Source organism: Nerophis ophidion, linkage group LG05 (genome assembly GCF_033978795.1).
Source record: "Nerophis ophidion isolate RoL-2023_Sa linkage group LG05, RoL_Noph_v1.0, whole genome shotgun sequence".
In the NCBI taxonomy this organism is placed as follows: Eukaryota; Metazoa; Chordata; class Actinopteri; order Syngnathiformes; family Syngnathidae; genus Nerophis; species Nerophis ophidion.
Window position 1 is genome coordinate 41275608 of NC_084615.1, and position 15136 is coordinate 41290743.

Consider the following 15136-nt stretch of genomic DNA (forward strand, 5'->3'; position numbering starts at 1 on the left):
TGTTAACCTACATTTTCTTAAATCGTCCGTGTCCGTGGGTAGTAATTCCGATTTACGAGTGTAAGAGAACGCAACATTTGGCATCGGGAACGTGACGTGTCTTTCCTGTTAAACCGGAAAAGACTCAAGCTGTCTGTGAGCTGGTAAAACGTCAATTTCAGCCACATTGATTAAAAAAAGCAGATAACGTAAGTAACCCCACAATAAACTAAATAACTGCAATATTATAGTTTGGTCGAGGTTTTTATGCTTGCTCGTGATGTTTACTTACTTTTACGTTAGCTAACTGTCGCCCATTAAGTTTTCTTACGTTTGACACATTAACTGAACATAAATGTAATATCGTATGTGTGCCCGTGCCTTACAGAATGGTGACAGACGTACAGCTGGCCATCTTTGCAAACATGCTCGGCGTGTCGCTGTTTCTGCTGGTTGTCTTGTACCACTACGTGGCCGTTAACAACCCCAAAAAGCAGGACTAGTCCAGGACATGGCGAGGTGAGAGCAGCCACATGAATAATCCACGTTTTTGTTGTTCAATGAGTGTAAGTGCAAGGAAAGCTCATTAGAGAGAAAACCTGTTTGGCATTGAACATAAAATCAACCATTTCAAATATCTTATGAATGTCTACTTTAATCCAAATGTTCTTTTTAAAAATCCGTACTGGTGGTGCATTGAACTATTTGTCATATTTGTGGCCCAATCAGTAAAAACAATCCTATTCAGTTTCAAAATCTAATCGAATCAATGGTGTTTCTCCTCCTCCACAGATGTTGGAATCACCACCACCCAGGAAAATACATTCCCTCTCCTTAAAATGATTTCCTAAAGATTGTGCAGTAGTTTCTTTTCTAAATAAAATATGCAAATTGTGCAGAATTTTCTTTTCTAAATAAAATATGCAAACGCGCGCTATTTTGACAAGTGATGTGTGTATGAGTTACAGTGCTGCCATAGAAGACTATACAAAACATTACAAATAATGACCCAAAGTTTGCCTTTACAAAATACTTTTATGGAATATTAAACACTTATGGTCTACAGGGCAATTATACGATATATACCGTATGTCCTTGAATTGCCGCTGGGGCGCTAATTAATTTAAAACCTCTTCTCACTCCTGCGCTTACCAAATGCATGCGTTAATTATTTTAAAACCTCTTCTCACTCCGGCACTTACCAAAGGTATGCAGTAAAAATTTGAGTGTGATGTAAGCTTGGACCTTAAATTCTACTGAATAGCTCTTAATCTTCTTCCCTTTATGCGATTTCAAATTACCGGTATTGAAATCAGCCTCCTCCATTTTGAAAATGATGACAGGGAAAGTGTCACTCGTGACGTCACGAGTTTCACCAGGCGGTAATACTAAGCATGCGCTAATTATTCTGGGAAGCGAGTTTGACCCGGCAGTAATTCAAGGCAGGCGCATACTATATGCCCTGCGGCAATTCAAGGGAAATAAGGTTTATATGGTGTTTTTCCTCCTCCACAGATGTTGGAATCACCACCATCCACGATAGGAATACATTCCCTCTCCTTAAAATGATTTCCCAAAGATTGTGCAGTAGTTTGTTTTCTAATTAAAATATACAAACATGTGCTATTGTGACAGTGATTTGTGTACGCGTGCCATACAAGACCATACACAACATCAAAAATGACGACCCAAAGTTGGCCTTTACAAAATATTTTTATGGAATATTAAACACTTATGGTCCACAGGGCAATTATACTTACAGTCGTGTTTGTACTCAACCATGAAACATCTTCACATTTAGTCACAAGACAAAAAGTGACTTTAAATTCATAGCAAACATATTGGCAACAAAAGACACAACCTGGAGAATAAGATACATAAGTGAGGTGGACAAGGTGCTATGGTGCTCATCAGTCAGAATAAAATAGAATGGAGGCGGGGTGATGTTGATATGAGGGTGTCAGTTTAGTATTTTGGGAGGTGAAGCAGTCGAACAGAAAACAACCGCAACAACAAGATAGTATTGTCTTGCTGCTTGCTTATGTTCTCTTTAGTGAAGGCACTTAAGCCTCTAGCAACAAGAAGTGCATACCTGAAGCACATTTATTGAATACAAATAATGTACTCTACTTTAATCCCCTGGGTACTTCTTTAGCACAATTTAATGTTGAAATGTTTAAAAAAAAAAAAAAAGTGTCTCTCATACATATCGTTGATTTGCACAGGTATACCCAATTGAAGACGTCACAGGGTTGCTATTTCACAACATGGGTGTTTGCTGTGGTCCTCATGGGGGCTTTGCAGGCCTGTGGCTTAGCTCGCTCTTCATCATCTGAGTATTTTTTTTCAAAACAAATAATTTCAAACCAAATTTATGCAGAGGAATTGTGGGAGTTAAAAGGCACAGTACGATACATTTTTTGCCAGCAATCACGTTAAACTATTGGCTTGTAACCTAATGTATAATAAAATGAAACTATACCTTGGAGGATTACATTTGAGCGAGTCTTGTTGTGGCTTTCAGATGACCCTGCCTTACGATTGGAGACCTTGCCCACGCGTGGCTGCAGCTCACACCTTAAAAGGCGACACATTATTGTGTATTGAGTGACTACACGTGCGTACAAAGATGTACAAACTATATCAAGTAGTGCTGTCAAAAATAACGAGTTAACTCGTGATAAATCACAAAAATATTGCATTGCTCGTGTACAAATGCGGATAAATCACAATTTGGACTGCAAATGCTCTTCACCTTGACTGCATATAGTTACCTGAAAGGTGGCGTGGGTTGTTGTACAGTGTCAATGCATTCGGTCAATGCATACACCAGTGCAAATATGAGTGAGGGGGCTTGTGTGCCCGATGGAAAATTTTGCTTTAAAATACACAGCGGCAGGATTTAAAATAAATAAATGTTAGACATTTTTTAGCAAACAAATTATGTGCATTCAACTAAAACAGGGGTCCCCAAACTTTTTGACCCGGGGGCCGCACTGGGTTAGGAATAATCTGGCCGGGGGCCGGGCTGTTTTTTTATATATATATATATATATATATATATATATATATATATATATATATTATATCACGTCATCGATTGGAAAATGCATTTTTAGACAATGTGATTTGCTTGAGCGGCTAGGAGACTCTGAAAGTAACAAGCAACAAGCGGTAGAAAATTGATTAGAAAGGACAGATTTAAAAAAATAAAAACACATTTTTAACTTGGGACTTCCCGCGGGCCAGATCTCGAACGCTGGTGGGCTGGATCTGGCCCGCGGGCCGTAGTTTGGGGACCTCTGAACTAAAATAAAAAACAAAATATGTATGACATTCTGACAACTAAATTGCCTTTGTGTAAGTTTTGGCTTTTTTAAAGTTAGTTCAAATTATGCCAGCAATTAATGCAAATAATCACGATTAATCAAAAGTATGATCAATCGCAAATAAAAAAAATACATCCATTAATTGACAGCACTAGTTTTTGTCACAACAAGGCTGTGAGTGCTTAGAGATGGGAAGGACATTCTGCTCATAAGAGTGATATGTGCTTTTATGTTAGTTTCCAAAAGATTCTAATAGGACCAGAAAAATTCTCCATGTTCCGCGAGTCTTTTATTTATTTTTTTTAAGACATCTAGAGGGGTGTATATACTCCCCAAATATAGGGACAAAGTCTGTTGGAAACATGTACTACCTGCTACCTTTATTCTCTGGCAGATCAGTGCATATGAGGCGTGCTAAGAAGTGGTATGCTACAAGTAAATGAGTGTTTGGGAGACATTGCATTAATTAGTAAACAATTTGTATTAAAAAGCTGATTATGAGATAAAATCTTGGACTCACTTTGTCAATGTGACAGAGGCCAGGATGTGCTCGGGCCCCCAGTCTTTAGTGGTCTGTAATAGATGGGGAAAAATCAGTAAGAACTCACTACAAACAAGACAGTGCATAGTTGGCGAAGGAAGCAGACCCCCATGGCACGATGGCTCGGGTTGGGGTTAGAATTTCGTCCTCCTCGTGCCCCTCCGCTGGGGCGTGCAGCAAAAGGTGTTTTGGCCCAGGCGGCAGTAGCGGGGGCGCCTGCCTTAAAGTCTGGACAGCGCAGGCCTGCGAAGCACACAAGTGGAACATACAAAGCAAGGATGGGTGATAAAGGAAAGACTACAAGAGGCAACAAATGTTTCACAAACACATTAGTCTTTATTTAAGAGCATCAGGAAAAAGGCACAACTGTCATTCGATGTCTGCTCCCATTTGATACTAGCTATCAAAATTCAGTGAGAAAACACTTTTTGAAGTGTTTTTTTTTTTTTTTAAATGTAGTGTCCTTTTCATGCTTGTTATCCAGCGTTTAAAAAAGCCAGACCGTGGTAGCTCCGGAGTCTGTTTGCAAAAAAATAGCATTTTAATCCAAATACAAAACACACATTCAACGGTAGACACCCAAGTGAAACCACCAATTACAACACGACATTGAGGCGACGTTAAAACATTACTCGACTAACAACAGTGCAAATGAAATCTGCGGTTCTGAAACAATAACATCATCACAACTCTGAGATGCATCTTGTAAGGACCACAAGCTAAAAAAATCACATTGAAACCAGAGAAAATATACAAATGAACCAGTTATTGAAACCAATTTCTTTAGCCAACTTTTTTGAAATCATAGTGTATGTTGACTACATTGGAACCAAAACCACTGAAATGACAAAGCTTCAAAACAATTCCTGATATTGGTGTTACATGTATTTTAAACATTCAGGAAATGGAGGCACAATGAACCTGCTGAACTCTATTAATACTGTATACATCCATCCATCCATTTTCTACCGCTTATTCCCTTTTGGGGACGCGGGGGGCGCTGGCGCCTATCTCAGCTACCATCGGGCGGAAGGCGGGGTACACCCTGGACAAGTCGCCACCTCATCGCAGGGCCAACACAGATAGACAGACAACATTCACACTCACATTCACACACTAGGGCCAATTTAGTGTTGCCGATCATCTTATCCCCAGGTGCATGTCTTTGGAGGTGGGAGGAAGCCGGAGTACCCGGAGGGAACCCACGCATTCACGGGGAGAACAGGCAAACTCCACAGAAAGATCCCGAGCCTGGTATTGAACCCAGGACTGCAGGGCCTTTGTACTGTGAGGCAGACGCACTAACCCCTCTGCCACCGTGAAGCCCACATTCTATTAAAATTGAACACCTGACAGTGTCAATCAAAACTGATAATTATATTATCTTTTGTAAAGGCAGATTTTTAAAATCATTATGCACGTGCGCCTATTAAACTGACTAGTCTACGGTAATTTCAATCCAGCATTTAAAAGACAACAGCTGCTTCGTCATAAAAGCTTGTACTTATTGCCGTGTGCTAGTTAGCTGCTAAGTCCATCCATCCATCCATCCATCCATGGTTATTGTCCTACTACAATAATAGATCTAGGGGGATACCGATACAACTATATCAGAGCCTTTGTTGGCCGAGACAAATATATTATCCGACAAAATATTAACAAGAATTATACACCTATTATTTTGTAGTGTGGAATGTTAGAAATGGTTGGATAAAGTGAAATTACTCAAAGAACATCCATCCATCCATTTTCTACCGCTTATTCCCTTTTGGGGTCGCGGGGGGGCGCTGGCGCCTATCTCAGCTACAATCGGGCGGAAGGCGGGGTACACCCTGGACAAGTCGCCATCTCATCGCAGGGCCAACACAGATAGACAGACAACATTCACACTCACATTCACACACTAGGGCCAATTTAGTGTTGCCAATCAACCTATCCCCAGGTGCTTGTCTTTGGAAGTGGGAGGAAGCCGGAGTACCCGGAGGGAACCCACGCATTCACGGGGAGAACAAGCAAACTCCACACAGAAAGATCCCGAGCCTGGATTTGAACCCAGGACTGCAGGAACTTCGTATTGTGAACAATGGTAGGTATAAAAATATAACTTATTATTGACCACATGAAATGGACTTAAGCTGTCATGATGCAAAAAATGTAATGATGCGGACACATTTGTTACAGGATACTTTTTAGTACGCTTCTGTTTTGGAGACTTGTGTAAGGAAGAAAGGTGGGAATCTTAGGACCCCTCACAATATGATTGCGATACAGGGGCTTTGATTTGATTATGCATCCACTTATTTATACATATATAATTATTAAATTGTATAGTATTATACTGTTAATATATCATATTATATATCCTCAATGTTTTACATTTAATTATTATAAATAATTTGTCTACACGGCTCCTGACGTATGCAAGCAATGCGTAATTTTCTGTTTTTGGATGTTAGTGCACAGCTGCGCGCATGAATGTATATGTATGGAAGACTAGATACGCGAGAACTGTAGTAGCCTGCTAAGTGAAAAAATAAATAAAAGACCCCACTTGGCAAACAGACATCCTTGATTTAATTTGTATGCCTTCTAAAACCAAAACCTGTTCAGACACTTTGGCCCCAGTTGCCATAAACATGCAGCTTAAAGACGTGTGTTGTGTCTGTGCTCTTTCACATCTGTGGCTGTCAGACGTGTTGCCATTATGTGTGGATATATTATTGTCTCTTCTGACTTAATAATCCATCTGCTAATTTCCTCTTCTTCGCTGGTTACTCTATTGTAACACGGTTCCTAATAGCCTACTGTTGAGGTGTACAAAGCATTTATTATTTTCTTATTTCCCTACTTCACATTTAAACAAACTAGTTTAGCGCCACGGCTAGCATAGCTTATTCTCTCCTCCGTGTGTGTCCGCATTAACCCCACAAACTTTAAAAGAATGTGAGCTAATGTTTCTCCCATGGTTAAACCCAAACCTACAATGAACACTAAGAAAACACAAGCATCAATGCTGCATTTTAAAACTGTCTGTATTGCTTTATTTAACATATGTAAATTGATTTTTAGACCTTTTTCTATCGATTTATGAATCACCCACATTCTAATCGTGATGCATCTGAGAATGAATTTCTCCACCTGTAATAACTTGATACTTGTTAACTGTTTTGGACTGCAATAGTATTCAGTTAAGGACACCTACTGTATGTCTCGCCTGTGTGCTATTGTGTTCTTGGCTGTCGTGTAGCTGCTCGCTTATAGTAGTCTATAGCCTAACATGTTTACATTTGGTAACTGACTTGACTAAACAACAAAAGACCAACCTTGTGTGTTTATTGGAGGACCAGCAATGTATCCAGCAGAGGATGCTGTCTGACAAGTCAATTCCCTCAAAGTTTATCAGCAGGAAGATGCTCAAGATGTGATATTGCATAACCGCATGTTTTGTAAGTACATCACTATTTGCTGAATTTAAAATGTGTTTAATAAGTGTGAAAGTCACATTGTTGTGGTTAAATAAGTGTGAAAGTCATATTCTTGTGGTTAGAGTATTAAAAGAGGTAAGGGTGCATCAATTCGACCTTTGCGGGTGGTCTTGGAAAGTACCCCCTACGAATAGCGGTGATCTACTGAAGTTAGCAGAATTAATGGATCACTTGGATTCAAGTACACACGCACGCACACACCAGTGCATTGGTTCCCGATAAAACTAAAACAACCCCAAGTCAGGTCAGTCCTGCTTCTCCCCAGCATGGGCATCAGCAGCAGGCAGTGGTGCCCCCTGGATGAGCCGTGGGCTAAACCTGGAGAGCAGACTGGAGCGAGGGAGTGCCTGTAAGGAGGGGAGGAGGGCGGACAGGCTGGTGGGCTGGAGGGAGTACACACCTGCCATACTGATTGAGGCCGGGAGAGGACAGGAGCTCGCTACGCACGCCGACGACGACGAAGACAAGGTGGAGGAATGGGGTGAAGAAGGTGGAGGATGAGCGAGGGTAGGTGTGTGACTGTTGCTTGGGGAACGCAGGACAGGACGTTGGTGAGGCGGGCGTCGCTTTTCTGGAGGTTTAGCATCTACGGAAATAGATACACCTGCTAAGAAACATGCAGAACTCATATTTAAGGGTGGCGTGGTCATGCTAGAGCAGGCCAGGCCATGCTTGTAGGGTTATTCACGCAACAGGAAGAGACAAAACAGCAACTCACCCCGCACAGACCCGTGGGACTTGTGGCTGCCATGCATGCTGTGGTTCTGAGTGTTCGCCCTAGGTGGGGGGCACCTGAAAGTAAAGCTGGGCGAGTTGTGCGTCTTCGGGGAGGGCGTCAGGCTGCTGCTGCTCTGGCTGTTGCAGCGAACGCGACTGAAGGTACCCTCAGGTGTCGAGGCGCTCAGACCGCTGACCGCCATCACCAACACAGAAGTGAAAAATGTGCTATAACGCACGCATAGTTTTTTTGGGGTCAACTCACTTGTTGAAGGTCTTTGGCGGAGACACTTTACTGTTGGGGTTGGTCTTTGGCGCCGGTTGCGAAGGTGGGTTGGCGGTCTGGACATTGGTGCTGCGAACATGCCTTAGGACCCACGCCCGCAGGTTCCCGAGGCAGCTGTGCTCAGACAGAACCAGACGCGGCCACGGGTTGCACTCGGCCATGTCCAATGCCGAGATTGCCACGGCGCGTCCAACCTGGTACCATCGACCAGTTTTCAGACCTCTCACCCGCCTCAATGCATGGAAACTTCAAGAAAATGAAAAAAACTTTTCTGACCTGTTCGAATATTTCTGGCGTGTATTTGGGAGGGAATGTGGGCGTGGGCGGGGGCGTGGCCCTCCCGTTGTCATGGCAAGCTGCTGGGATGGCGGTCAGAGCCTTCCCTGTGTTGTAGTTGCACTCCAAGGTGTAGCTAGTGGCGAGCAAGAAAACATAATGAGCGATTTAATGATGATCTTGTGTCCAGTGACTGCCTCTCACCTGTGAAGAAGTCCGATGGCTTTGTGGACGGCCACCCGCCCGCTACCTTCCTTTGACTGACCGTCACGTTTGTCCCGTGCGTACATGTTTTTCTCCGAAAAGTTGCAACCAACAAAGTCAAAATGCGGCGAATTGATGGCAATCAGCTTCGGGTACAACATGTTCTCCACCTAGACGCACAGGAAGCATAACGTTTCACTTCCTCCTTGGGAAGAACCGCCCCTATTGGTAACAGCGCTACTGCATACAAACATGGCTTCACCTGCTGACTCTCATCAGGAAGATTGTTTCCATACATGAAGCAGCCCCGCTTGGAGGCGTGGCCATGCAAGTCCACATAGTAGGCCACGCCCCCCTGCTCCGGTGGAATAAATTCCTGCTCCTCATTGTCCTGTGGCTGCAGTGGCGCCGGTCGTTCTGGTGGTGGAGCGGCGACCGTCTCAGAAGAGCCGGACGAGCTGGCCGGCCAACTGTTTTCCTCCGTTGCCATGGCAACCTCAGGCTCAGCCGCATTCGCGTCCTTCTCTGTGTTGCGCTGGTTCAGGTTGACTTCTAGGGCGGTGAGAGGAGGAGGAGTTTGGGACTGGGCCGCAACCTCGCTGTGGATGGGCGGGGCCTGGCCAGGGGGGGTGCTGGACTGTGTGCTGGACACACGGTTGTGTACGTGATAGTACAGCAGCAGCGTTTTGGCGGCGTAGATTGACGGGTGCAGCTCAGGGCTGGGATTCAAGTACTGTCTATTCAGGTTCACACCCCGAGAGTCCGTCCTACACATTAGGAGCAAAAAATGTGCATACACTTAAACATTTTATGCGAACAGTGGTCTCTGCTCTAATAGATGCTGTACCTCAAATAGTGTCTGTGTCCGCCTAACTAAATTTACTTTTTTACTTTTATAAAAACCTGTATAATCTCTTAAATAATTTGAAACAATAACATTTAAGAAAAAAATATAAAAAACAAGAAGTATTTTTTTTTAATTATTTTTAGAATGATCACTTTTGTCATTTTTTATGACAATCTTTTCTCCTATTAAATTGCATAATTGTATACCTGTAAAATTGAAGTTAGTGTAAAATTAAAATTGTCTGATATCTAAAAAAAAAAAATCTAAAATAACTAGTATACATTTTTGTGGGGTGTAAACTCAAATTTTTTAAATTTTGTTTCGAGCTGATGTGTGTTTGGAGCTATCTTTTGATAGTACTGTTTTTTTTCCAGGTAAAACAATATACTTTTCATAAAAACTAAAACTGTATGAAGTATGGCTTTGTCGTAAAATTCTAAACATGCAAATTTTTCTGTAATATTATGACTTTCTTGGTGAAATTACCTATTTCTGTGTAATTTAACTCAACTTGTTGTATAAATGTATTTTTTTATTCTTGTGAAATAAAAATTAAAATGCACCCTTTTAACAAAATACGGGAACTTTTTGGTAAGATTAGGATTCCAGACTGACCTGTAGTGTCCTCTCACGACACCGTCGGGGTTGAGCATGGGGATGAGTTTGAAGACAAACATGTTACGCAACGCGTGGGCTCGTGGATCGTCTTTCCGTAGGATGAAGCTGAGGAAGCCGTTGAAGACAAACGAGGCGGGGGTCTCACCCGGGTGCACGCGACTGCTCAGGAAGAACACCTGCAAAGGCGCCGTGTCACATATAGTGCTCTCTTTGGCTGAGACTGTAGGAAAATGTGTGAAAATTTACTTTTTTGTCAGAAAAGCGATGAGGCCGCGGGCAGTCGTTGTCTGGGAACAGCTGAGGCAGACGAGGCTCTCGCTCGTCCTGCATCCCGCTGCAGTTGGTCACAGTGAGCAGGTCCACCCTGTTGCCATCCAGGGAGCGGCACAGCAACTCTCTATGGTAGTACACGTTGTCGGCGGGGCTGAGGGTGATAGCCAGTGATCAGGGCGACGAGGGCGACTAACAACCAAACCACTGCGCTGCGGTCATCTTACCTACTGGGGCAGAGCTCAGCGGTGTTCTGGTAGCTTGTATCCAAATGCTGCAGCATCTCCTGGCACTCTGTGTATGAGAACGGGAAGCAGAAGGAGAAGAAAGTGGTGGCTCCTCGCACATCCGGCAGCCGGTGCACGAAGGACAACATGAACTGGTTACGGACAATCTGAGAAGCAAAAAGTTGTTAGAGCACAGTGCAGGTCAAAGTATTGGTGGAGCCATTGAACGTTTGCATACCTCAGTGGTCGGTCTGTCGCGGACCCTCTCCCACCTGTTCTTACCAGGTAAAGTGCGTACCAGGGGAGCCATGCCTTGACTGTAGAGCTTCCTCTGATTGTTCATGTTCATCACGTTGATCTTCAGCAGCTTGAGAGGTGCAACACCTTGAATGCTGAAGTGAAACCAGGACCTGAAACATAATTTTTTTTTTTTAGCTAATTTGCTCTTATTTTTTACGGAGCCCCTAAAGGGACATGGATGTTTTGCGAGATTTCGCAATACTTTTTGCAAGATCTCGCAAAAGGTTTTTTTTTCATATGTCAGTGAACCGGAAGTGAAACAGACACAGCGATGGATGCGGGAGCCTACCCATCATCTGTGCTCTGTTGTGGGACCATAATATGATTTGATGTGTTTATATGTTAGGTCAATACTAAAATAGAAATCAATAAACTTCTCCCACGGATGACGGGTAGGCTCCTCCATCGCTTTGTCTGTTTCACTTCCGGTTCACCATCGCTGTCTGTTTTACTTCCGGTTCACTGACATAGGAAAAAAACCTTTTGCGAGATCTCGTAAAACATTTTTCCCCTCCATGTCCCTGTAGGGGCTCTGTATTTTTATGCTGACCAGTACAACATTTCTTTAAAAATTGATGCTTGTTCCCACTCAAAAGATGTTTTTCCATTATGAAATGACTTGTCTATATAAAATGACGGTTTTATTCTTGTAAAATACTATTAATATTTTACACCCTGATATTACTATTGGATAATCCCAATATAGTAGGAAGTCGTGTGAGAAATATGTTTGGGCTACAGTTTATGATAGGGGGTGTTTAAGACTGGGTTGGTATTGACTCACCAAACATCACACAAATATGGAATAATTCAGTTTAATAGAGACATTGCTGTTTAGCTCTCTGGTTAAAGACACCAGTTAGTTAGTAATATACAGTAGTTGGAAATATTGTATAAGAAACAATGAGCTGGGATTTGGGACTGGGGTTACCCCTGACCTAAAAAAATACCCAACACCGATCCTAACCCACCTCCATTTGGACCACCAAACAAACTCATAATGAAACCAACCATGTTTTACAAAGAGTCTGTATACTGTAGCTCAGTGATTAAATATGCAAGGTTTAGGTGTAAGATTCCGGTTTTTTTTTTACTAAATTACATGTGTTTACTTTCAGTATGGCCGTGTGTCGTACAAAAGAATCAAATAGTGTTCATCACCTGTTGCCGTTCTCGTGTTCTGTGCCACCACAGTCCGGCTGTGTCCAAACGTTGAACTCAAAGTCCGGGATGTTTGACGCTGACGCAGGCCCCCCAGGGGCAGCCGCGGTGGTGGCATCAGGAGTGGGGCTGGGGGTGGTCTTGGTCACCCTCTCCACACGGGCCAGGTTGCCCGAGTCAAACTTGGAGCTGAAGATAATGCTGCCGAAGCGAACCTCCATGGCAATGATTCCTCTTTGCCACCCCCACCCAGCCTTCAGAGGCGCTTACTCAGCGTTTCGCTGTGGCGTCTCATAGACCCTACATGAACACAACGGCATGAGTAGAGGTCAGAGGTCACAGCAAACCTGAACACTCAGCTGCAGAACACATACAACATCGACCCACTGAGACACAATGACAAACAACCAAACGTACATTCACATCAATGCATTTTCAGAGCTGTCAATCATCACACATATATAATTGCAACGTGCGTGATCGATCATGTTCAAATTGTTGGCCCACAGGAAACAACAATGGCAGTACAAACAGCTGACCCAGGAAACAGGCGCAGACATCCGCTTCTTTGTCACATTCACCGGACTGGAGGCTCGGTTTGGAAATTAATAATCAAAATAATCTACATCGATGCTTGCTGCGATGATGGCTTGTTCAAGTTTACATGACGTCACTGTTTACAGCCGTACAGCTAGCGGTCGCTGCTCGGAAAAGGGACAACAATATACGTCCTGTCCTCGTCGCTTCGCTGCTGGGTTGAAGAGCAAATCATTCCTAAATTCGACGACCAATTGTGCGTTTTCACGGCTGTGCCGTCAATCTCTACCAATCGAAATTCTTGTGTTTGTTGTCGTCGTCCTTGTTTTAACTCTTCACTTGGTCGCGCCTCCTGCTGCGTTCACGGACATCCTGTAAAAAGCACGACTCTGCGCTCTGGCGTTCGGACGCACAACTAGTCAAAGGGGTACTGGCTTTCGAACGCATTTTAAATGTTAAATTTACCTTCGTCCTATCCGGAAACAGAGTGGAGAGACGTCTCCTGACAAGAAGCCTACATTTACACCGCTTGGCGTGATGTGGTGTCGTACGCATATGATTTATAAACGCTACATGTCAAAAAACGTCCTTCTGTCGTGCGCAACCCTGCACGTACAGCAGGGCATGCTAGTTACCGTAGCAACAAGGTGATGCTTTATGAGACAACTCCGCCCCCCTATCAGCATTAATTTGCATAGTTCATCGAACATAATTACAATTCATGGAGACTGAAATCAATTTCAACTATTTTTATATGAACACTGAGGCGGTGGATTTTCAATTCAATTGTATTTACCGTTCTTAAAATATGAATATAATTGTTTTTTCAGTTAAAATTGCGTCTTGGAATGTCAAAGCTTTTTTGGGTGAAATTATGTCTAGTCTAGCGATACTATATACATTTTTCATTATGTCATATAATTGGCATTTTAGTCAAATAATGAAATGCACCTTGAATTCAAAAGGCTCACATCTTTTTGTATATTATTTAAGACTTTTTGGGTGGGAAACTACTCTTTCTGTGATTATTAGGCTTTTTTTTTAAAGGAAATTGCATTTATTTTGACATTATTTGTCTCTTTTTTGTCAAAAATAAATATACAAATAGATAAATAAGAAAAACATTGGAAAAAAAGTGGATGTGACCAGAGGTGGCGGTTGGGTCCCTGCACATGTAAGAGTTGTGGGGAAACAGAAGTAAACATGGAGATAAAGCACAGTAGAGAAGAAGGGAAGAACATACTTAAGATAGAACACAATACAAATTGGCAAGATAATTGGAATAAGTAAACAAAAGGTAGGGAGTATTACAAGGTCCAGATGAGAGTAGATGTAACAAGGGGAGGGATTACAAATAGGAAGGAAGGATATTATTACTAGAATGAGATTATGGACATACATATCGAAATAGTTTTTTTGATTGATTGATTGATTGATACTTGTATTAGTAGATTGCACAGTTCAGTACATATTCCGGACAATTGACCACTAAATGGTAACACCCAAATAAGTTTTTCAACTTGTTTAAGTCGGGGTCCACGTTAATCAATTCATGGTACAAATATATACTATCAGCATAATACAGTCATCACACAAGTTAATCATCATAGTATATACATCGAATTATTTACATTATTTACACTCCGGAGGGTGGGATGAAGAGCTTTGGTTGATATCAGCACTTCAGTCATCAACAATTGCATCAACAGAGAAATGGACATTGAAACAGTGTAGGTCTTACTTAGTAGGATATGTACAGCCAGCAGAGAACATAGTGAGTTCAGATAGCATAAGATCAAGTATATACATTAGAAGTACATTTGATTATTTACATTAGGTTATTTATAATCCAGGGAGATGGGATGTGAATGGAGGAGGGTACTAGCAAAGGGTTGAAGTTGCCTGGAGGTGTTATTTTAGAGCAGTTTTAAAGGAATACAGAGATGCACTTACTTTTATACCTGTTGGGAGTGCATTCCACATTGATGTGGCATAGAAAGAGAATGAGTTAAGACTGTTGGTAGATCGGAATCTGGGTGGTTTAACGTGGTTTGTGGAGCCCCCCCTGGTGTTGTGGTTATGGCGGTCATAAGGAAGTAGTTTGACTTTCGGTATCAGGGAGTGTAGCGGATTTTATAGACTAGGCTCAGTGCAAGATGTTTTACTCTGTCCTCCACCCTGAGCCAGCCCACTTTGGAGAAGTGGGTTGGAGTGACGTGTGATCTGGGGTGGAGGTCTAAAAGTAAATGTAGATGAGAGTAGATGTAACAAGGGGAGGGAATAGAAATAGGAAGGAAGAATATCTACAATGAGATTATGGACATACATATCGAAATAGTTCATTGAAATTTATAGGGTA

The 15136-nt window shown here is 42.5% G+C and overlaps 2 protein-coding genes across 5 annotated transcripts; one reads left to right on the plus strand and one right to left on the minus strand.

Annotated features, from left to right (window-relative positions):
• The first annotated feature begins 162 nt into the window (after positions 1-162).
• ost4 (oligosaccharyltransferase complex subunit 4 (non-catalytic)) lies at positions 163-2193 on the plus strand. Of its 3 annotated transcripts, XM_061900967.1 has the most exons (4): positions 163-188; positions 368-498; positions 772-799; positions 1523-2193. In XM_061900967.1, exon 2 carries the CDS (start codon positions 369-371, stop codon positions 480-482), a length of 114 nt encoding a protein of 37 aa, XP_061756951.1. In that variant the 5' UTR covers positions 163-188; position 368; the 3' UTR covers positions 483-498; positions 772-799; positions 1523-2193. The 3 variants fall into 3 exon arrangements, with proteins under 3 accessions (XP_061756951.1, XP_061756950.1, XP_061756952.1); XM_061900966.1 differs by lacking the exon at positions 1523-2193 and having other exon boundaries at positions 170-188; positions 772-880; XM_061900968.1 differs by lacking the exons at positions 163-188; positions 772-799 and having other exon boundaries at positions 1495-2193.
• Positions 1674-13159, minus strand: agbl5 (AGBL carboxypeptidase 5). 2 transcript variants are annotated; one of them, XM_061900959.1, is made up of 15 exons: positions 12241-13159; positions 11018-11189; positions 10780-10946; positions 10529-10706; positions 10280-10458; positions 9080-9584; positions 8818-8987; positions 8614-8749; positions 8317-8531; positions 8053-8243; positions 7735-7920; positions 3956-4092; positions 3829-3881; positions 2462-2556; positions 1674-2311 (listed from the first exon to the last, which is right to left on the minus strand). In XM_061900959.1, the coding sequence occupies exons 1-15, from the start codon at positions 12459-12461 to the stop codon at positions 2235-2237; spliced, it is 2682 nt and encodes an 893-aa protein (XP_061756943.1). In that variant the 5' UTR covers positions 12462-13159; the 3' UTR covers positions 1674-2234. The 2 variants fall into 2 exon arrangements, with proteins under 2 accessions (XP_061756943.1, XP_061756942.1); XM_061900958.1 differs by having other exon boundaries at positions 7735-7941.
• Positions 13160-15136: the final 1977 nt, after the last annotated feature.